Source organism: Erythrolamprus reginae, chromosome 9, assembly GCF_031021105.1.
Source record: "Erythrolamprus reginae isolate rEryReg1 chromosome 9, rEryReg1.hap1, whole genome shotgun sequence".
Lineage (NCBI taxonomy): Eukaryota > Metazoa > Chordata > Lepidosauria > Squamata > Dipsadidae > Erythrolamprus > Erythrolamprus reginae.
This window is the reverse complement of record NC_091958.1, coordinates 1,082,371-1,105,355: the sequence shown is the minus strand read 5'-3', so window position 1 is coordinate 1,105,355 and position 22,985 is coordinate 1,082,371. Positions and strand designations below refer to the sequence as shown.

General features: G+C 47.0%; 1 protein-coding gene across 1 annotated transcript in view; it reads right to left on the bottom strand.

The window, feature by feature from the left end:
• PIEZO1 (piezo type mechanosensitive ion channel component 1 (Er blood group)) overlaps window positions 1–22,985 on the bottom strand; it is a 68,303-nt gene that overhangs the window by 29,291 nt on the left and 16,027 nt on the right. The window contains exons 2-14 of the mRNA XM_070761787.1: window positions 20,566–20,661; window positions 13,128–13,250; window positions 11,093–11,135; window positions 10,072–10,225; window positions 7,608–7,779; window positions 6,258–6,471; window positions 5,209–5,380; window positions 4,997–5,080; window positions 3,691–3,769; window positions 3,477–3,598; window positions 1,952–2,212; window positions 948–1,059; window positions 324–502 (exon numbers count right to left, since the gene is read on the bottom strand). Coding sequence (XP_070617888.1) covers window positions 324–502; window positions 948–1,059; window positions 1,952–2,212; window positions 3,477–3,598; window positions 3,691–3,769; window positions 4,997–5,080; window positions 5,209–5,380; window positions 6,258–6,471; window positions 7,608–7,779; window positions 10,072–10,225; window positions 11,093–11,135; window positions 13,128–13,250; window positions 20,566–20,661 — 1,811 coding nt within the window. The remainder of the gene's footprint in view (window positions 1–323; window positions 503–947; window positions 1,060–1,951; window positions 2,213–3,476; window positions 3,599–3,690; window positions 3,770–4,996; window positions 5,081–5,208; window positions 5,381–6,257; window positions 6,472–7,607; window positions 7,780–10,071; window positions 10,226–11,092; window positions 11,136–13,127; window positions 13,251–20,565; window positions 20,662–22,985) is intronic.

The following is a 22,985-nucleotide window of genomic DNA, read 5'->3' as shown; positions in this document are numbered from 1 at the left end:
ATGTCTTAGAACAGGTACAAAGATGGCTACCCCATCTGATAAGTGGACCTTCTTTGCATTGCAGGACTTTTGTTTCAGAGTTAAGGTGGAAGTGCTTGGGGAAAATCCTCCTTTCCCCCAATTTCCAGAGGGCTAATAGTAGGGATCCAGATGGACCAGTCTGTCTTGAAAGCCATGATGACTGGGAACGTTAGGTCATCAGGATGGGGCAAAAGGTAGGTGGCCTTCCCTGTTTATCTTCCCTTTGGTTGTACCCTTGTCCTTTTCAGTCCCCTAATCTCTAAGAGTCCTGACATTGCTCTGCTCCAAGGTCAACTAATCACCTGGAAGAGGGTGAGGAACAGGAGGAAGAGGAACATGTAGACAATTTTGTAGACCACCAGCCGTCCAGCAAAGCTGACCACGATGAACATGCCCGCACAGACTAAGATCCAGAATTTGGCATAGAAGCCCTTCACATAGTTGCCCAGCACTTTTAGGACATCATGCTTGGGGTCTGGTTCTGCAGCAAAGAAGAAGAAGGGAACAGAAAAGTGGGGCTCAGAATGAACTGGACCCCAGGGCACAACGCCATTCTCACTCAAACTGAAAGTGCTGCAGCCCGATTGTCCAGTTGGAAAGTGGTGCACTGAGTTTAGGCTTAGTGTGTTTTGGGAACCCAGACCATTGCAGCTTATTCCATAAATGTTGGCTTGTACACCTCCTTGAAGTTAGGTTGGCACCGTCCTGAAGATCAGTTCCGCCCTCCAGGGGAAAGTTTTGAAAATCACCTGGACAGAATTCTTTGCAAGTCCAAATATTGGGTTGCTGAGAGGTCACCACTAAAACATCCACAAATGCAAAAAATGCAGCTGGATTTAGCAGGTAAAATGGATGGGCTCAGTCTTTAAAAAGTGAACGTATGTGTTTGTCTTTACTGGATCTGTTTCCTGAGCCTGGAAACTCACCTGCCTCGATCACCATCACTTCCATCAACGGGGAAGAAGGAGGTTTCTTTTTCAGCAGCTTCTCCTTCACAAACTGTCGCACCAGAAGCCAAAAGGTCAAGGTGTAAAGGAGCTGTGGGGAAGAAGCAGTGGACGAAGGGAGGTCAAAGGATCTCGGTCAAGCCCTGGCCCAAAAGAAGGGCAGGAAGGTCTGCAAATTACAACAGCAGGGTTGAAAGAGCTACACCCCATTCCCCCAAAAAGCAGAATTTCTCAAAGTGAAGCCCCAGGACTCCTGGAAGACACCCCTCCCCCTCGCAAGTCCCTCCTAAGGGTCCCTGAAATCAAAATTATTTATAACAGTAAGTTTATAACAAAAACGTATAACTATTTACTACAGTATAATCCCAGCGCCCGATAAGGTCCCACAGAGTCGGCCTGCTCCAGGTCCCATCGACTAAGCAACGTCGTCTGGCGGGACCCAGGGGAAGAGCCTTCTCTGTGGTGGCCCCGGCCCTCTGGAATCAACTCCCCCCCCCCAGAGATTAGAACCGCCCCCTCACTCCTTGCCTTTTGTAAGCTACTCAAAACCCACATATGTTGCCAGGCATGGGGTAACTGAGTTGCCCCTAGGCTATGCTAAGGCTGTGGTAGAATTGTGTATGGTCTGTTTGAGTGTATGGTTTTTTAAATAATGGGATTTAATGTGTTTTAATATATTGGATATGTGACATGGTATTTTTGTTGTGAGCTGCTCCGAGTCCTCGGAGAGGGGCGGCTTACAAATCTAATAAATAATAATAATAATAATAATAATAATAATAATAATAATAATGAACATCGCATCTTTGCGCCAAGGTTGCACAAGCCCCCAGACAGCAGACAGAGCTGCTCTGGACTGGAGCCCCAACTTCTAGCAAAGAATCAACGGAGAAAGAAAAAGACAGGAAGAAGAAAAACCAAGAAGAATCTAAACCAAGGGTGACATCTACGTAGGTCGAGCCAGGCTCAGGGGTTGACGCTACCTTCGCCCCCAGGTCCAGGCAGGGGTTTGGAGGCCGCACCAGCCCCAGCTGCTCCAGGGGCATGAATCCGACTTTGGTGGGCAGCTCGGGCTCCAGGTCCATCCCCCAGACATACTGCAGGCTGCAGAGCGCGATGCCGTAGAGGAGGATGAAGGGCGAGCAGAGCATGGCCAAGTGGTGCCTGTTGCGCACGATCCAGATGAGGCACGCCCAGAGCAACAGCACGAAGGTCAGCCAGCTGTGGTAGGTGATGCTCCACACCTGGAAAGAGCCCAGAGTGAGTAGGCTAGGAGGTGCTTCTCTCTCTCTCTTTTTATATAAATAATCTTTATAAATGATTTAAAAAAACAACATATACAAACTTAACATACACCTAATTCTATGTGACATCAACATATAACATACAGAATAGAATAGAATTCTTTATTGGTCAAGTGTGATTGGACACACAAGGAATTTGTCTTTGATGCAGATGCTCTCAGTGGACATAAAAGAAAAAGAGACATTTGTCAAGAATCATGAGGTCCAGCACTTGAGGATTGTCATAGGGGTGAAATAAGCAATGAGCAATATAATAAGCAATAAGCAATATAAACAAAGCACATAAACCATCAATAATTATATTTTGGTAGAGCTACACACTATTATGTCAGTAATATTATTCGTTCTTTAACTTGTCTATCTCAGCATATTACCTTAGTTTTATTTCCTTCGTGAGTTTCATAATCCTATTTCTCTGTTAGTGTCTATCGGTCTATCTTTTAATATTATGTTTAATGTACATTTATTGTTTCATTTTGTTCTTCTGGTCTAACCAATTGTACCATTTCCCCCAAATCTTGGGAAATCGTCTTTGCCTTGTAGTTCAAGAGTCAACTTACTCATTTCTGCACATTCAAGTATTTTTGTAATTATTCCTGAGTTTGGAGGGACCTTTTCGTTTTTCCAGTACTGACCGTAGAGAATTCTAGTTGTAGTTATTGTATTCAGAATGAGATATTACCTCCGGAACCGCCTGCTACCGCACGAATCCCAGCGACTGATAAGGTCCCACAGAGTTGGCCTTCTCTGGGTCCCGTCAACTAAACAATGTCGTTTGGTGGGACCCAGGGAAAGAGCCTTCTCTGTGGCAGCCCCGGCCCTCTGGAACCAACTCCCCCCGGAGATTAGAACTGCCCCCACCCTCCCTGTCTTTCGTAAACTACTCAAGACTCACTTATACTGCCAGGCATGGGGGAGTTGAGATGGCTCTTCCCCCTAGGCCATTACAAGTCATGCATGGTATGTTTGTGTGTATGTTTGATTTTATAATAGGGGTTTTAGTTGTTTTTTATTATTGGATTGTACATGTTGTTTTTATTATTGTTGTTAGCCGCCCCGAGTCTGCGGAGAGGGGCGGCATACAAATCCAATAAATTATTATTATTATTATTATTATTATTATTATTATTATTATTATATTGAGTGTGTTTATTTGTTTTCTTTTTTTACAACTCCTAGTAAAAAACAGTTCTCGCTCGCTCACCATCATGGCGATGAGGGCGCAAACATAGCTCTGATTCATGACCACGTGGCCCAAGGAATGAAGCAGCTGCCTCTTCTTCTCCTCCTCCTCCTCCTGGGGACGCTTCTTCTCTTTCTGGGGGGCTGCACGGGGGCAAGGATTCGTTTAGAGCAGGGTCCATCCCCCACCCACCCCAAAACCTCCCAATGGAAGGGCCGGTCATTCAATGCTTCACCTGAGTGATCCGTCCCCACAATTGCCTGGATGGTGAGGTCCTCTGTCCCAGAAGCCTCAGACTCCTGGACCAGCATCGGCTGCAAAGGGAAGTGCATTTGTGAGATAAGAGGTAGGGTTGCACAGTGCTTAGAGTGCAGCACTGCAGGCCACTTCAGCGAACGGCTACCTGTAGTTCAGAAGTTCAAATCTCACCACTGGCTCCAGGTGGACTCAGCCTTCCCTCCTTCCGAGGTGGGTCAAATGAGGACCCAGATGGTTGGGGGCAAGGGGCTGAGTCTGTAAGCTGCTTAGAGAGGGCTGGAAAAGCACTGTGAAGCAGGATATAAGTCTAAATGCTTTTGCTATTGCTAGAAAGAAAGAAAGAAAGAAAGAGAGACAGAAAGAAAGAAAGAAAGAAAGAAAGAAAGAGACAGAGAAGAGAGGAAGGGTGGGAGGGAGGAAAGGAGGAAGAAAGGAAGGAAGGGAGGGAGGGAGAGAAGGAGGGAGGGAGCCGGGTGGTGCAGTGGTTAGAGTGCAGCACGCAGGCTACTTCAGCTAACTGCTACCTGTAGTTCAGCAGTTCAAATACCACCGGCTCCAGGTTGGTTCAGCCTTCCATCCTTCCAAGGTGGGTCAAATGAAGAAGACCCAGATGGTTGGGGGCAATAGGCTTACTCCCTGTAAACCGCTTAGAGGGCTGTGAAGCGGTACATGTCTAAATGCTATTGCTATGATCAGGGCTGGGCTGCATTCAACAGGCACTTTGAGCCTGGAAGCGTCGGGAGAGGCATTTGGAAGGAGCCGCCTTGCAGCCCTGGTTGGATCCCTTCTGGCTGGGCTGCGATGGGGGCCTTCAGTCTAAGACAGTGGTTCTCAACCTGGGGGTCGGGACCCCTTTGGGGATTGAACGGCCGTTTCACAGGAGTCACCTAAGACCACAGGAAGAGACAAATTTTCTATGGTGTTAGGAACTAAAGGTTCTATTCTGGCGCCTTGGAACATAGTTTTACAATCCGGCCAATCAAGCGTTGACAATGGGGGTGTCTCTCTCATCTCCCTGCCAATCAGCTTCAAGCTCTGTTGGGAGAATTGGTGCTAGACTTATGGTTGGGGGCCATCACAACACGAGGAACTGTATTAAGGGGTCGCGGCATTAGAAAGGCTGAGAACCGCTGTTCTAAGAGGAGCCAGTCCTCTCTACTGTGTTCGCGGGTTCTACGGACCCAGCTGCTTCTTCGTTGGTGCTGAAGAGGCTCCAACCCCGCAGCCTCAGGCCTCCCTGGCCCGACTTGGCACCTGGAGCCAAACCCCGCCCTCCGCCTCACCTTGGCGTCTTCAGGCAGGTGGCCTTTGTCCCTCGACCGGTTTTCCAGCTCCAGAATCTCTGAGGTTGAAGACTCGGAGTCTCTCTGTCGTTTCACGGTGGAAAAGCAAAGAGTGAGAGGAGGGAGGTGTTTCCAGGGTGCTGAGGTGCCTCGTCCCCCAACATTCCTGCACCCCAGGTAATGAAAGTGACCCAGAGACACTCGGGACTCACCTGTTCAGAGGAGTGCAGCCTTCGGAGCTTCACCAAGGTGGCCAAAACGTAACAGAGCAGCAAGAGGATGCCCGGATTGGCATAGACGGGCCAGGGGTGGCTGATGTCCAGCAGCAGCTTGTTGGGCTGGTTGCAGCCTACGGGCAGGATAATGGCCTTCAAGCCAAAGAGTCTACAGGGGAGATTTTGGGGAGCAGCGGTCAGACCCTGGTTGCAGGTGCTATTACCGAAATTCACCTTGTTTCTTTATTTATTTATTAGACTTCTATGCCGCCCTTCTCGAAGCGACTCAGAACACCATACAACATAATGAAGACAATATGTAAAAAGAAATATAATTATTGTTTTTAAAAAAGAATTATTAATAAAAACATTTAAAAGGTCCCCACATGCAGCCATTCCCATTCATTCAATCCAATCATTCACAACATCAGCCGAAGACAATCTCATCACTCATGGCCCCCCCATGACCGCCGGCAGAGGTGGCTTTTCAGAGCTTCAGGAAAGATCAGGAGGAAGGGGGATGGTACATATCTCTGGGGGGAGCTGATTCCAGAGGGTCGGGGCCACCACAGAGAAGGCTCTTCCCTTAGGTCCTGCAAGACGACATTGACTGGTTGACGGGGCCTGGACAAGGCCGACTCTGTGGGACCAGACTGGCCGGAAGGACTCATTTGTATGTGGGCTGCCTTTTCCCAAACAACCTCGGCTGCTTTCCTGCTGTCAGAGGTGGGACCAGGATCAGGAGGGACCTTCACAACGTGGATGGACATCCCGACCCTCTCCAGCTTTTGCCTGGCATTTGGCCAAGGGGGGAGGCTTCTACTTTAGGGGCAAGACTGAACATCTCCAGATGACCATCATTTACACCAACAAAGGTATTTCTTCCCATCACCCTGATTGTAAGAAGGATGCGCGAAGAGTAACAGGGTGGACATGCAGGGTGAGTCTTGCTGACCTGCAGTGCCACCCCACCTGCACGGAGGTCTTCCAACAGGGACAAAATCCACCCCCAGGGATCCCTACAGAGCAATGAAGAGGACGCTTACCGTGCCCAGAGTCCAGTGGGCGGGAGGACTTTCTGCATGAAGGGGGTCTGGTAGCCGTACAGGCAAACGAGGTGGCCCCCGGCGAAGACGTCCACCATGATGCACAAAGCATTGAAGGCCAGGTGGCTGGTGGAGAAGTGGCAGGCCCACCAGGTCATGAGGCCCACAAACAGCAGGTAGTAGACACTGGAGAAGGCTGAGGGCAAGGTGATCCCTGGAAGGCAGAGAAGGAGGAGGAGGAGGAGGAGGAGGAGGAGGAGGAAGAAGAAGAAGAAGAAGAAGAAGAAGAAGAAGAAGAAGAAGAAGAAGAAGAAGAAGAAGAAGAAGAAGAAGAAGAAGATTATGCTCCTTGGCATAATGGACCTTTGCCAAGGGAGACAGCATGAGGACTGGAACCTTTTAATTTTAAGGCAAGAAACACGGATCCAACTGCCATGATCTTATTGGTAGTTCTCAGGTTTTGGGGTGGCCGAGAGCTTCAAAGCTCTACCAGCTCTGGATACAAGAGTCCTGATGGACTCTTCTCACCAAGATCTCAACATCCATGAAGTCAACACACATTTCTGTGGTCCCAGGTTCCCCAGGCTGAGACCTTTGTGATGGGCTGGGCAACAACCCTATCACTGGTTGGTTTAGAGGAAGTTTATAGATCCCTGGCGATCAAGCAGCCCCCCAGAAGTAGCCTCTCCCTTTCCGATAGTGGCTTTCTCTCTGCAACGGAAGAGATTGGGTCTCCTTGGGTTCCTTTCCCTACGTATCTGGGAGCTTCCTCTTCTGGACAATTGGCTTCCTATGGAACTGGGATGGGCAGGGCTAGCCAGGAGCTCCGCCTTCCTTGATAGGGTTCAATTTGAAAAGTTGTAAAAGAGAAACTTCTAATTCGCAAGGCAAGAGGATCGGGGTTGAATTCTTCAATAGGACCGGTCAATATTCTTGAATGCGTTGCACTGGCCAGAAATTTTACTCCGCTTCAAGAAGCCCTAATACAGTTCTTCATGTTGTGGCGACCCCCAACCATAAGTCCAGCACCAATTCTCCCAACAGAGCTTGAAGCTGACTGGCAGGAAGGTCAGAGGGACGCCCCCACTGTCAACACCTGATTGGTCGGATTGTAAAAATATGTTCCAAGGCGCCAGAATAGAAGTTCCTAACACCAAGGGAAATTTGTCTTCTCCCATGGTCTTAGGCAACCCCTGTGAAATGGTCATTCGACCCCCAAAGGGGTCCTGATCTCCAGGTTGAGAACCACTGCCCTAAAAGATTCCAACTAGGTGCAGATACTCAGAGTAGGAGCTTATTTTGAAATACACAACGGAGCCATCCCGCCTCCCCAGAACCCTCAACACCTACCTGCCAGTGCAATTAACAGAACAGCCAAGATCTTTCCAACGGCCATCAAGAGCCCGTGAGCCTTTATCCGCAGTCGGGCAGCCAACTGTGCCCGCCGCCTTGGCGAGCCTGGGGCCGGAGCGTCAGTCCCTCCAGGGGGCTTTGCGTGGCCCTCATCGATGGCTGCTTCTTCCTGAAGGGAAAAGTCACAAGGGGTCACTCAACACCCGCGAGGGACTCCAACGCTCTTTCGTGAAGGAGGCCTGGCGGTGGGGAGAAACTGCCTTGCCTCTTGTAGGGAGCCGCTTAATGCAACCTGGCAGAATTCTGGAACAGCTGATCAGAGAAATTCAACGAGTGTGGAGGAAGGCCAAAGCTCTAACTAAGTCCTCCACTGAAAGGGGGAGGGTCTCCATAGGGGGGCAAGTGTGGAAGTTTGAGTTGCAGAATGGAAGTGCTTTCCTCTTCTCTTCAATAAGGGCATCCTTTATTTTATTTTAATAATAATAATAACAATGACAACAGTGTTGGAAGGGACCTTGGAGGTCTTCTAGTCCAACCCCCTGCCTAGAAAGGAAAACCTAAATACTTCAGACACATGGTCAGCCAACATCTTCTTCAAAACGTCCAGTGTTGCAGCATTCACAACTTCTGGAGGCAAGCTGTTCCATTGATGAATTGTTCTAACTATCAGGACATTTCTCCTTAGTTCTAAGTTGCTTCTTTCCTTGTTTAGTTTCCACCCAGGTGCTTTGGAGAATAGCTTGACTCCTTCTTCTTTGTGGCAACCCCTGAGATATTGGAAGGCTGCTATCATGTCTCCCTGGTCCTTCTTTTCATTAAACTCGCCATGCCCAGTTCCTGCAACCGTTCTTCATATGTTTTAACCCTCAGTCCCCTAATCATCTTGGTTGCTCTTCTCTGAACTCTTTCTAGAGTCTCAACATCCTTTTTGCATCGTGGCCACCAAACCTGAATGCCGTATTCCAAGTGTGGCCTCACCAAGGCCTTATAAAGTGGCATTTACACTTCACATGATCTCGATTCTATCCTTCTGTTCATGCAGCCTAGAACTGTGTTGGCTTTTTTGGGCAGCTGGCTCCTAATTAGATGTTTGTCCACTAGGACTCCAAGGTCCCTCTCACAGTTACTACAGATACCACATATACGGTCCATTTTGATTTTCTTACCTAAAGTAGAATCTTACTTTACTTTATTTTTTAAAAGGTGGTAAATTTTCATTACCAGAGGTACAATTTTAAAAAATGGAATAATGCCACCATAGAAAAACTGAAGCCATTGAAGATATAGAAGGAACTGCCCACCCCACAGTGTTATAAATTAAGGCATGACCAGTTTAAGTTGCTGTTGCCAATCCCAACAATTTGACAGTCCGAAGGGGGTGGGGGGGGGGAAGAGAGATGTCCAGGCAAGGCCCCTCCCTCCCCCTGACCGACACCTGGCCCTGTTTATCTCCCGCAAGGGTCCTGCCAAGTTCATTCCACACAGAACGGCCTGTTTGGGCTTCTCTGCCTGGCTCAGGTTCCCAACCCCAGTGCAGGATTTTTTCCAGGGTGGTGATTCCTGCAGTCCAAAGTTGTTCTGTGGCTCTGTCTCCTTGACCAACACACACACACACCCGCCCCACCCCCAGCTCCAATCCAGCCAATCCAGCTGGCAACCCCTTCTCCCTCCCTCCCCCCCCCACGGGTCAGCAGGGAGGGGAAATGGGAGAGGCATGTGGAGGAATCCTGCAAACAGGAGAAGGGGCAGAATGAAGGCACACTTTTTTCTCTCCCCTGCATAGGAGGAAATGCGCCCAGCTGGGTTTTATACACAGATTGTTGTTTTTTTGCGGGTAAATTTTTTCTTTATTTTTTCCTCCCTACAAACTTTCAATACATTTCAAAATTTCTTCACATTACAATAAAAGCAGTATCGAATTAGTAAAACAAATATAATTGCCCCCCCCCCAAAAAATTATTAGTTCCAAATTAATTATTTCCGGTATTCATCAACCCTCCCAAACTTGATGTCTGATTTTGTCATCTAGATATCTAATTCTCTTCTAATTAAATTCAACATTGATTTCCTTTTAACCTTATTAAATTGATAAGTGAGTTTTACACAGTTGATCCTGTTCCACTGCAAGCTGTTTTACAGGCAGCGGGGAAGATTTGGGGGAAGAAGGGGGAAAAAGTAGAAATTTGCAGTACTGACTCTAAGGGAAATTCAGCAGGGCAAATGCCCCCAGAAACACAGGAAGAAACCATAAAACCTTGAGGGTGGGTCTTCCTATGCCTGGGCTCATCCATGGAGTTGGGGTGACAGGAGAGCTTACCCCTGCTCCCAGCGAATATATTGGGGAGCTGGGGATGATGAGAGTTGTAGTCCAACCTGCTGGGATGAGCTCAGACTGGGGGAAAGTTGCTTCAGCAGAGGAAGCATGGAGAACTGAGGGCCGGCCCATCCACACCAAGCTCACCTGTGGGGAGGATTCAGATGACCGGCTCCAGGTGATGGCCTCTCTTGCTGGCTGCAAGCGGCTGCAAATGCCAAGGCAGATGGCAGAGACCAGCAGGATGCCCAGGTCGGGGGCTACCAAGCGCACCGAATTGGGGATGTCGTTTAGGTCCAGCCTAGAATGGGGGGGGGGGGAGAGGGAGAGGGAGAGAGAGCGCAGTGTTGTTGTGTTGTTGGTTGAAAGATTCAAAGATAAACGAAGATCATTGCAGGGTGAAAAAAGCCCAAGGCCTTATTTATTAGTAGAAAAGGCCATGAAGCCAAAAGCAGCAACTTATCCTAACTTATCCCAACTATACCTAACTTGTCCTAAACTTATTTCACACAGCACCTTTTTATAATAATCTGTTCTCTATGACAGTGTTTCCCAACCTTGGCCACTTGAAGATATCTGGACTTCAACTCCCAGAATTCCCCAGCCAGCATTCGCTGGCTGGGGAATTCTGGGAGTTGAAGTCCAAATATCTTCAAGTGGCCAAGGTTGGGAAACACTGCTCTATGACCTAATCCAGCTAATACACATGCTCAGTTCTTACATGATGCTGTAATTCATAAGCATGCCAGTATGACAGATAAGCTGCAGGTATATGATAGGAGTTTACAGGAAACTTGTGAGAAAGCTAGGCGAAGGAATTTGTCTAATGGTACCAGCTAGCACATCTATCTCCAATGATATCATCCTGCTCCTGAGAACATGAATTTAGCTGGCTGGAGAATTCTGGGAGTTGAAGTCCACAAGTCTTAAAGTTGCCAGGTTTGAAGACCTCTGCTACACAGTTTCTTCAGAGTCCCCTGCAGTAGCCGAGCCAGACAATGGGTTGAACAGCCCCAAGAAAATCCTGAACCAAAGGGCAAATCCTGCCCCCAGCTGCCCAAGGGAAGGAGGGGATAATAATAAGGGTGAACATAACAGGGAGCTCCAAAATCCCCCTCCCTGAGAACGTGAAAGAGCAGCTCTCCCCATCCTTCCCACTCTGCCTTACCTGGTGACTCCAATGTGCTGAGCCAGAGTTTCCCATGTGCTGCCTGGGAAGATAAAGGAGAGTTAAAAAAAAAGACTGAATCAACCAGCAGCTCTGACCTCAAATGCAACCCCAGCGCATTCAATTGGCAGCCAGGGAATCCACTGAGGATCCGGTTTCTATCATCTTTAGGCAAGATGAATTGGATCCAACCTTGGGCGGCTTCCACAGCCAAGAAGAGACGAAACTGAAGGTTTAAGGTCAGAGATCTCTTCTCTGGGGATCCAATACTCCCTGCATCGATTCTTCTCTGGATCCCAGACAGGAGGATTTCTGGATAATAGCAGTGGGGTCCATGCAGTTCTAGAGGGACTGAAAGCCCCCAAAATAAGACCTCTTTTGGGGGGTAGAAAGGTGCGTCTATAAGGTATGGTATATTCTCATTTTGGCTCTGCAGCTTAAAACGCATCTCTGTTACTAGGGTAGATCAGATGTAGCTTCTTCCACAGGTATCTAGCTGAGGACCACCGTTTGACCTCCAGTGTCACCACCATACATTTCTCCCACCCTACTAGGACCTCCGGCTCTGGCTGGTGGGGTTTTATGCCCATCGAAACCAAGTGGAGCAACTGAGGAAGGTCTGAAGTCAAATAAAACTGAACTGGCCACCACTCCCACTAACATCTGGGTCAGTGATGGCGAACCTATGGCACAGGTGCCACTGGTGGAACACGGAGCCATATCTGCTGGCATGTGAGGCATTGCCCTATCTCCAATGTGCATGTGTGTACCGGCCAGCTGATTTGTGGCTCACACAGAGGCTCTGGGAGGGCGTTTTTGGCTTCCAGAGAGCCCCTGGAGGGATGGGGAGGGCGTTTTTACCCTCCCCCGGCTACAGGGAAGCCTATGGAGCCTGGGGAGGGCGAAACACAAACCCAATGGGCCTACCAGAAGTGGGCCTCCAGAGGTGTGGGGGGAGCTGTTTTCACTCTCTCCAGGCATTGAATTGTGGGTGTGGGCACTTGCACACTCTTCTAGCACCCGAGGGAAAAAAGGTTCACCATCATTGATCTAGGCAGAGGGCCCACCACCAGTGGCTGATGTACCTGTGGCTCCTGCTACATTTGTGTGGCCGTGAGTGGACCCAAAGCAAATAAACCGCCAACACGCTTCCAAACATGGTCATGTGGAGCTGTGGGTGAAGCCCCTCACATCCCCCTGTCAAAGGGGAGGGGGGAATCGTTTATACAGATCCCCTGCAGATGAAGGAATTTGTTCCATGTATGGAAAGGGGCAGGGGAAGCAAGAGGGGGAAATCATAACGTAACATTTCTCATCGCTAAGAAACCAACTTTGTGTTTTGGGAATATTTTGAACGTTGAAGCATGTTTCAAGCACAGGTTTTAGCTGGAACAAGGAAGCCCCGTTTATGAAGAGCATCATTGGCAGACTTCAGACGGCTCAGAATTTTCCACCCAGATGGGGAATTTCAGGAGGAAACAACAGTAACATTTCCAGGTGGGTTTTTGGGGTGGGTGGATGGGGGGGGGAGTTCAAATACTAGCATGTGAAGTGAGAAGGGAGGCTCCAGCAGATCCCATGGCATGGAGAGATCTCCCAACAGGACCAGGTCCCAGACCTTTCAATCCAGCCACCTCTGAGCTCACAATCCATCTTCCCAAGCTCTGTGTGTACAGCTGCTGGTCAATATTTATATTCTCAAAGGTCAATGCTAATCTTGCTTGGCCATTTCCCTGGACAGGATTAAACACACGCTGGAGGATTGCAGGAGCACAAAACATCTTGTCTTTGGGCGACTGCTTGGAAACAGCCATTTGGGAGAACAAAAGCAGGAAAAAAATAAGGATCGCAAAATAACCGATATATGGGAAGAATGAAACACCCCCTTCTCCTGCCACCCTCCCACCCATTTTCTGCTCCATATTCTGTCAAGCACTGAATCCCCAGTGAACTCTTCCACCTTTTTACTACAGCTGTCTCTACTCTGCTTGTCATCTCTCTCTGAATCAAGATTCTGTACCACATGGCTACTCACAGTTGCTTCCGAGGAGCTGGTCCAAGTCGGGCACAGTGTGAAGGCATATTTGGAAGACCAAATGAGCGAGAAGGAAAAGGATGCTGGTCCCCAAGACCGCTCGGAGGAGGCGTCCAGTGTGACCTGCAGAATGCCAAATGGGAGCCTTGTGGAGCACTTTTCAGCCATTCAGCCCTTGGCAGTGAAGGGCTGCAAATTTCTTTACTACCACACTGTGGACGTGGCTTATTTTGTGGGTATGGCTTGCTGGCCATGTGACCAGGTGGGAGTGGCTTGACGACCATGTGACTGGGGGTGGGCTTAAAGGTCATGTGACTGGCTTAAAGGTGGCCAACTTGACGTCACTCATGTCAAGAGTTTGGGTTAGGGTGCCTGGCCTCTTCTCACCTCAAAGAGATACAATTTCCCTCTCTATTTACTGTTACTGAACATCTAAAATATACTATTTAATTATATATATACACCATATTGTACATATATATTACACACAGGCACACAAAAATATACATTATCTACTATATAAAGTGTATGTACACACACACAATCACAGCTCTTCTAAAATTATACACATTCAACCTCATTGACCACAATAGGAAAAACATACCCAGAGCCCAGAAGGGAAAAAAGAAAAAAAAATCAAAATCTTTCAACCGGTTCTGTGTACATGACCCAAATTTTTCTACCGGTTCTACGTACCTGACGGTACCCCTAGGAGCCCATCACTGGCCTTTGCCTACTGTATGTGGATCTTACTAACACAGCTGACCATTGTGCCCCTGCTCCAGATGTAACTGAGATTAAGAGGACTTGAAAGTAGCTTGGTTAAGGTCACCTAAGAGAGGAGTCCTGAACTGGACCTGCCTGGCCAAAAAGCAACCTTCTTCACTGCAGCTGTGAATGTCCTTGGCTCAAAATGACCTAAACTGGCTCCTATCCACAGAGTAGCAATGCACTAAAAGCTCCAAAGAACCTCCAGTTGTGAGGAGCTATGTTCTCCCACCTTCCTAACTCTTGCCCATGCTTGTAGTAGCTCACAAGAGCCAAAGACCGACAACATTCAAAACCCAGGTTTCATTGCAACATGAAGAACTGCAGCTAGTTTGGGGAAAACCTTGGGGTTATCTAGTACTTAGTAACAGCTGACCCTTCTATTGCTTTTCAACAGGCACTCAGCTTACTTAGCTCTGCACTTAACTGGTATGGATGGAAATCTTAGGAATGGATTGCGAGCAATGGGAGAGAATCTCTGTTGTTCAGGCTTGATGAGTTTTGGAACTTCTCTAACCCTGGTTTTTCATTCTCAGATGGTTTGCTACAGTCTAGGTAACATCTTCAGTGCCACGTGCTTGGAAAAGCAAGGAGTGTGTGTTACTTGTGGTATATATAATTGCTACATTATTGCTTCATTTACTTAACTCAACAATGACATTTACAGACCACACAAATGTGCAGCTGCTGTGTACATCTGCTTTGACATTACCTGTACTCTACTGAGAAGAAGTCTCATTAAACAGTATGATTTATTTCGTACTAGATGCGTGGATAGAACTGGCATCAACAAAACCAGAGTCCTGGAACACCTTAAAATTGATGGCATGCCGAGTGGCGGCAGAGAGCCAGCTTGGTGTCACAGTTAAAGGCGCCCAGCTAGAAACCAGGAAGCCCTGAATTCCAGTCCTGCCTTGGGCTCAAAGCCAGCTAGGTCATGGTGTCCCAGCCCAGGAAGAAGGCAAGGCAATCCACTTCCGAACCTGTTAGTCACAACAGTGCAGGGATTTGTCTAGACAGCTCCCAGGAATCAAAGTTGTCTTGAAGGAGTGTGAGCACATACACACGCAAGCAACACTTTTGAACCAGGGCCAGCTCTTCAAGAAACATTGCCTTCAATGGGCAGAAGCTGATGGCAGCACGGCTCAATCTCCAGGAGTAAAAGACAAGCACCAACTTGAAATCACTCCATTCACACTTACGCAGAGTTCGGATTCTACTCTTTTCAGGAAACCACCAAGACAGATTCTTCTCTGAGTTACATCCTCAGGTTAATACACCAGGGGACGAGGTCACCACCGACCGTTCTATGGCTGGGACAGCAGTATCACGCAACAGTGTCACACACTTAATAGAAGGTTGTGTTTGATGAGCAACGGATGTCCTCTGCTCTGTAACTCTGTTCTGTACTTGTCGGTGTTTGACTCAACCCGGAACCATGCTGTTCGGTGAAGCTCACGGGGCAAGTAAGGGAAAAGGGGCAGTCAACTTGATCAGAGAAATCTTGGTTGTCATGGCATTTTCCTGACGACAAACCCTGCTTTACTGGTTGGGCAGGTTGTGTGTTTCCGTCATCGACATTTAATTTGGTTAAAACCCTGGAAGGTGCTGTCAGAGTGGGTCATGCTGACTATGGGGACCAATCCCCAAATGTGTGGGTGGTACATCTAGGCTGGATCTTAATTTATTGCATCATTTGCACTATGAACTCTAGCTGTTTACATGATGTGGTCTGAAGGTTGGTTTGCAACAGGTTTCTTTCATTTGTGCTGGGGGAGAGAATGGTTATCTGACTGTAACCCAATACTATAACAATGTTGCTTGTATCTTTCGATTTATACTGTTTTTATTTGTTTCCTAGTAGGGTTTGATAGCTTATTAGTAACCTTGACTATCGCTAAGTGTTGTATCTTTTTATTCTTGACAAATGTATTTTATTCTCCTTATCTACACTGAGAGCACATGCACCAAAGACAAATTCCTTGTGTGTCCAATCACACTTGGCCAATAAATAAATATAATCTATTCTGTTCCGTTCCGTTCCATTCTATTCCATTCCATTCCATTCCATTCCACTCCACTCCACAATTCTATTCTATTCTATTTTCTATATTCTATATATATTCTGCATTCTATATTCTATATTCTATTCTATATTGTATTCCTATCCCTAATTCTATTCTCCCCATAATTCCTTCGAACCAATTAGTTATTTCCTCTCTGGCTCCACTGTTCTGGGCTGCCAAGAAAGGCCGTTTCCCGCAGCCCCTTCCTGCCCCTCACCACCTCCTTCCTTCCTTCCTTCCTTCCTTCCTTCCTTCCGGCTATTGAGCCTGACAATCAGCTGCCCAACCCTTCAGGTTCATTATTTGGATTAATTATTCCTTCTTGGCTGGGCTCCATCATCCCACAGCAGGCAGCTATGGAAGTGGGGAAGATAAAGCTGGTTTATAACGTAAACTAACAAGACCCCACCCCACTGCAGAAGAGACAGATGGAAAGGACAGAGGAGAGAAGAGGAAGCAAGGAAGAAGGCTTCACTCGCTTCATTAGATCCCCCCTCCCCATATTCCTGAATATATTTGCAGGAGAGGGAGGGGAAAAGAGCAAGGAACAGAAGGCTGTAGAGGTAATTTTCAACTTAAAACTGTTCACTTAGTGGCCATTCGAAGTTATAATAGCACTGAAGAAGCTGACATGATTTTTCCACTGAGGTACACTGCAGCATCTCCCCATGGTCATGTGGTCAAAATTAGGATGGCTCACTCAAGTATTTTGTGACCTTCTGACAAATTTGCGTAATAACCGCAGGGCTAACTTAACAACTGCAGCGCTTCCTTCAGCAAATGTGGCAAGAAAGAAGGGTCGCAAAACTGGACAAAGCTCCACTTAACAAATGTCTCACTTAGCAACATAAATCGTGGCCATAAATCGAGGCCCCCCTGCAAAGGGGCTTGCAAGGACGAAAGTTCACAGGTTTCCAGATCAGCTTTTCCAGTCTCTTTGCAATCCAGGAACGAAAGGATTGTACAACATGTGAAGAGCCTAACGGAAGGCCTTGGCTGGATTGATGGAGTTTGGCTCCACAAACAGGCACCGCACATTTGTGGGTTTGTTGTGGTTCCACCTGCCACTCACTCCGACCCAACCCGATTTCATCATTAGACATTGTAAATATCTGAAGGGCTGTCACAGAGCATTAGCACATGGAAGGACTAGAAACCATGGAATGAAACTGCAAGGGAGGAGATTTAGATTAGATATCAGAAAAAAACTTTGTAACAATGAGGGTGATAAACCAGTGGAACAGTTTGCCACAGGAGGTGGTGGGCTCGCCTTCACTGGAGGTCTTCAAACAGAGACTGGACAGTCATCTTTCTGGGATGGTTTGATGAATCCTGCATTGAGCAGGGGGTTGGACCCGATGACCCTGGAGGTCCCTTCCAACTCTGTGATTCTATGAATTCCAGGCTTAGCAGGATCTGCGTCTCTTCTAAAAGTATTTTTGTCTTAATTCACCGAACTGAATATTTTAAAAAAGTAACCAAACAGGAAAACGTAAGCATTTAAAGCACAAATACTTCTAACAGGGCTCTTTTTGTGTTCTTAGGTGCGGCTATTATTTTACATGCTGTTTCTAAAAAGCTAAGATAGGAAAAAGCTTTAAAAGTGTGGGCAAGAAAAAGAAAACAATACTGCCCTGAATAGCTGAAACCGGACCAGAAGAAACAACATGAGCTAATCTCCTTGACGGCCAAATGCTTCGTGTCCCAGAACTCGGATTATCTCAGACGGATTTTAAGTGGCCCTAAAATGTTTTTAAAGTGCAGAAATGCCCGTTTGGAATATATCATATGGTTGACCATAAAGTTACACAACTGGGGGCTTTTGGACATTGTGTGACAGCGGAATCAACTGGAAGGGAACCAACAACTGGAAAGGAACCAACAACCCGGCTGAAATAAAAGCCCAACAATCTACAGAAGAGTTCGCAGCCACTTTTCCCTTGGATGGAAACTGCTGGGATTCTCAACCCTCCTCCAGCCGATCTCCATCAATCTTGCCTGCCAGCCCCGTGGAAGACAAATATTTGTCCAAGAGGCCTGTTTTTCCTTTCCACAGGATGGTTGATTAAACAAGAGCTGGAAGAAGCGGCTGCACCCTGGGAGGGATCCCCACTCATGTTGGCAACTCAGACCGCCCAGTGAGGCAATGGCCTGCAGCAGTGTTTCCCAACCTTGACAACTGGAAGATATCTGGACTTCAACTCCCAGAAGTCCCCAGCCAGCATTCTCTGGCTGGGGAATTCTGGGAGTTGAAGTTCAAATATCTTCAAGTTGCCAAGGTTGGGAAACACTGATCTATATCATCTATATCATGAATGATGATATCTATATGTCTTTATAAGTTGTGTCCTGTTTTTTTTATTTTATTTATTTATTTTATTTATTTATTTTATTTATTTTATTTATTTATTAAATTGGATTTGTATGGATTTGTATTTATTTATTTAATTGGATGTGCATGTTTTTGTCTTTGTCTTTGTTTATTTTGTGGTATTTATTTATTTTCCTTAATATAAATAATTAATAAAGATTTTTTTTTTTTTTAAAGAGACTACGCTCCAAGTTTCAAGGCACCCAAGCCGGCAGAAGAGCAGAAAGTTCCTTGAAGAAAGGAAGAATAGGAAGAGTCTAGTTTTCTATCTCCTGAAAGAGAAAAAAATACTGCTATAATGCAGAAATGCTGCCTGAACAGGAGCCAAGCTGTGTCTGTAATTCTATTTATGTCCTAATTCTATTTAGGCAGTGAGGATCATCTTCAGAAACCCTCAAGTTGTGCAGGAAGAGGATCTTTTTGGCAAAGTGGACCCTTGGGGTGAAGAGGGAGGGAGTGGTTGAGAAGGGCTGTTCTCCAGGGAGGGGGGGCAGCTGAGTTTTGCCCCCAGGGCTCTCTCTGCAGACTCGGCCATTCTGGAGACTTTTGGGGGTTCCACAAACCAGTTTGGTCTTTACTCTGCAAATATTTCCTCCTCCTTTCTTCCTTCTTCCCTTTTGCAGAGGGCTAAAAACGAACCAATCCGGAAGAGAGAAAACGTGGTCGAAAGCAAAATGGGAGAATTTAGAGAAATTAAAGAAGCAGCTATCGAAAGTGCCCAAGCGGCGATAGTTTTAGGTTGCAAGGAGACAACAAAATGGACAATGCAAAATTGGTACTGGTATATGGTGGAACACATTCAGTTTGAAATTATGGATATAAAGATGAATACAAGTCTTCGGAGAGGGGCGGCATACAAATCTAAGTAATAAATAATAAATTAATGAAAATAAATTGCAGGAACTGATGGGACAATGGGACAGGGTGAGAGGTTATATGGCCAGTAGAATTCGAGACCGGGTTATAAAGAATAAATTGGAACCAATCTGTAAATATTGTAATGTTCCTGGTTTAGCATGCTATAAATAAGGTACACCCTCATTTTAGTGGAGGGGTTTGAATGTTGCTGGGTGGCGGAAGCACACATCACTGAGCACTGTGTTATACGTAGTGTGTATGTTTTATTATTATTTTAAAAAATCAATAAATTTTTTTTTTATTATTATTATTATTATTTTTAAAAAACCACACAGTAGAAAGAAGACCCCTCCCTGACAGAGTGGAGGTTGTGAGGCTGAAATAAAGAAAGCCACTTTGGGCTCCTGAAGAAAAAAGGCCAACGTCCACCTAACGATGAGAAGAGAATGAAAATGACGAAGAAGGGAGTCAATCAAAGGATCCTCTCCTTGTGTGGCATTGGTCAAGGTGTGAGTGCTTTGTGTGGCCACAGTGAGAAAACTGCCCCAGCCCATAATACAAGCCTGCTTGGACCAGGCAGAGCCAAAAGAATTCCGGCCTGCCAAACAGGAAGGGCTCATTCCAACTCCCTCCGGAAACCGGAGATGGTCCGGCCCTTTGCCAGAGGCCAGCCAGGAAGAGGCCACAGTGCCCAGCCGAGGGGGTGTCGCCTGCAGACCCCTGGGATGAGCTACCAGAAGGAAATGGACTCTGGCTGGGCAGTGGGACAGACTTAAGGGAGAGATGAAAGCAGGGCAAAGGCAGCTAGAAACAAAAATATATCCCAAGTGAAAATACAGGGATTAAGAAGATTATGGAATGTGCAGAATTGGATAAGATGACACTGAAATTAAAAGATAAGGAAGATTCGGATTATTATGAAATTTGGAGGTCTTTAATCCAACCCCTTGCTTAGGGAGGAAACCCTTCACTACTTTAGACAAATGGTTATCCAACACCGGTTAAAAACTTCCAGTGTTGGAGCATTCACAACCTCTGGAGGCAAACAGTTCCACTGATCAACCGTTCTGACTGTCAGGAAATTTCTTCTAAGTTCTAAGTTGCTTCTCTCCTTGTTTAGTTTCCACCCATTGCTTCTTGTCCTGCCCTCAGGTGCTTGGAGAAGAGCTTGACTCCTTCTTCTTTGGGGTAACCCCTGAGATATTGGAAGACTGCTACCATGTCCCCCGTGTCCATATCTGCAAATATCCTTCATTTGCAGGATTATTCCAGTGATGGGCAAGAACACTGATGTGTTTCGAAGGCCCAAAGAGAAGGATGCGGCATCCTGGTTTGTGCCCCGAAGAAGGAAGCTGGGAGAATGCGCTTTCCTTACCTCTGATGGTGTCTTCCGTGGGGCCCAGGAACCACGGCAGGAGCAGGAGGTAGAGAAGGTAGACCAGCGAGAGGCCATTGAATCGGAAGAGGCAGGCTGCGGAGGCAAAAGAGGGAAACGCAATCAACACAGAGATTCAGAAGGATCACTCAGGGGATTTCTCAGGGGTTGGGGCTTCCCTCCCCGAAGGGGGTCTTGGAATCCCAGCGACCAATAAGATCCCACAGAGTTGGCCTTCTCCGGGTCCCGTCGACTAAACAGTGTCGTTTGGTGGGACCCAGGGGAAGAGCCTTCTCTGTGGCGGCCCCAGCCCTCTGGAACCAACTCCCCCCGGAGATTAGAACTGCACCCACCCTCCCTGTCTTTCGTAAACTACTTAAGACTCACTTATGCCGCCAGGCATGGGGGAGTTGAGATATTCCTTCCCCCTAGGCCATTACAAGTTATGCATGGTATGTTTGTGTGTATGTTTGGTTTTATTATAAGGGTTTTTAGTTGTTTTATTATTGGATTGTTACATGCTGTTTTTAATCATTGTTGTTAGCTGCCCCAGTCTACGGAGAGGGGCGGCATACAAATCCAATCAATCAATCAATCAATCAATCAATCAACAAACAAACAAACAGACAGGACCAGGTGGTCTTTGTAGGTGGAGCAAGCAAACTGGAATCCTGGCTTAAATAGGGAAGCGCCTCGAGGCAAATGGTGAGGCCCAGCGACTTATCTTGGTAACCAATTCACTTAGTGACTGTTCGAATTATGAGACTCTTTTCACAAGTTCCAACAGCTGATTATGTGGTCACAGAACCACATTCTGGATGTTTGGCACCTGGCTCACGTTTGCATGTTGAAGTGCACAGGTCTTAAAAGTTGTCATGGTTGTGCCCCCCTGCTTGAAGTGTTACGAGAACGGCCCTGGACTGGAAGCCATGAAGCAGCTCTCACTGAACATAGGATGCTCCAGATCACTTGGACTCCAGATTGCATAACCCCAGCAGCAGAAGATGTGGGATGTCAGGTCTTGATGCCCACAAATGAGATATTTATTTATTTATTAGTCGGATGTATATGCTGCCCCTCTCCGAGGACTCAGGGCGGTTTACAACATATAAGAAAACAATGTATATCAAAATCCAATTAATTAAGTTAGAAGTTAAATCTAAAAACCAGAAAACCAATTAAAATGCACACCTATCCATTCAGTCAACAAACCCACTATACATTCATCGGTCATAGGGCAGTGTCTAATGACCCCAAGTCTGGCTCCATACATGAGTCTTTAGGCTCTTACGAAAGGCAAGGAGGGTGGGGACAGTACGACTCTACGGGGGGGGGGAGCTGATTCCAGAGGGTCGGGCCCCCCACAGAGAAGGCTCTTCCCCTAGGCCCTCTCAAGCAACATTGTCTAGTGCAGTGTTTCCCAACCTTGGAAACTTGAAGATATCTGGACTTCAACTCCCAGAATTCCCCAGCCAGCATTCTGGGAGTTGAAGTCCAAATACCTTCAAGCTGCCAAGGTTGGGAAACACTGGCCTAGTTGACAGAATCTGTAGAAATATTAAAGCAGTTTGTTCTTGGTTCTGGAGATAATGTTTCCAGGCTTTTGCAAAACGTAGTAGAGCTTTTGCAACTTCAGGAGAAGGTCCCTGAATTGCTTTGCCCTCCTCTTCCCTCCTCCTCTCTTTCTCCTCTGGTCACAGGCCCTCCCCAAAATATCCTATCCAGGGTAGGAGTGACGTCCTCCTCTTAATCTCTGGGGCAACAGAATCAATGCCAGGGGCACAAAAACAGCAACGCAGCTCAGTTGTGGCTTGGAACTCAAGCCCGGGGATATTAATGGGTGGAGATTCATGTTGCACTCGCTGAGAGTGGCTGTGAATTTCTGGCTCTCAGCTGTGACCTTAATTTAGAAACCCACCTACAGCAGAGGTGAAAGCGGAGAGGAGCCAAAGGCTGGATCGCTTTGCAAAGCAGGGCAGATGAAACCAATCTGCCAGTAACGGGGAGAACGCACGTCCGACTCTGCAGCTGGCATCGTCTCTGCTGGTCAAGAAGCTGGTTCTGCTTCTCTTAGCAGAGGGACCTATGATGCTCAGCTCCATCTCCCCCAGACCCAATCGAACAGAGCCCTCTCTTGCCCCAGTTCTGGGTTCCGAGGGACCCCCTGCCATGTTCAGCAAGTGATGGGACTGACCCAACTATTATAAAAAGTTTTATTATGCCTTATTATCATTATTTATATTATTATGATTATACAAGGGTCACCCAGAAAGTAATGCATTTTTTTCAACAATTATTTATTGAACACAATGAAACTGACACACAAGAAAGAAGGATGTTTCTTCTACACTCCCTATTTTTCCATCTCTGTCCCGTTCTATGGCCTTCCTCCAGAGAGACACAAGGGCGTGTACACCCTG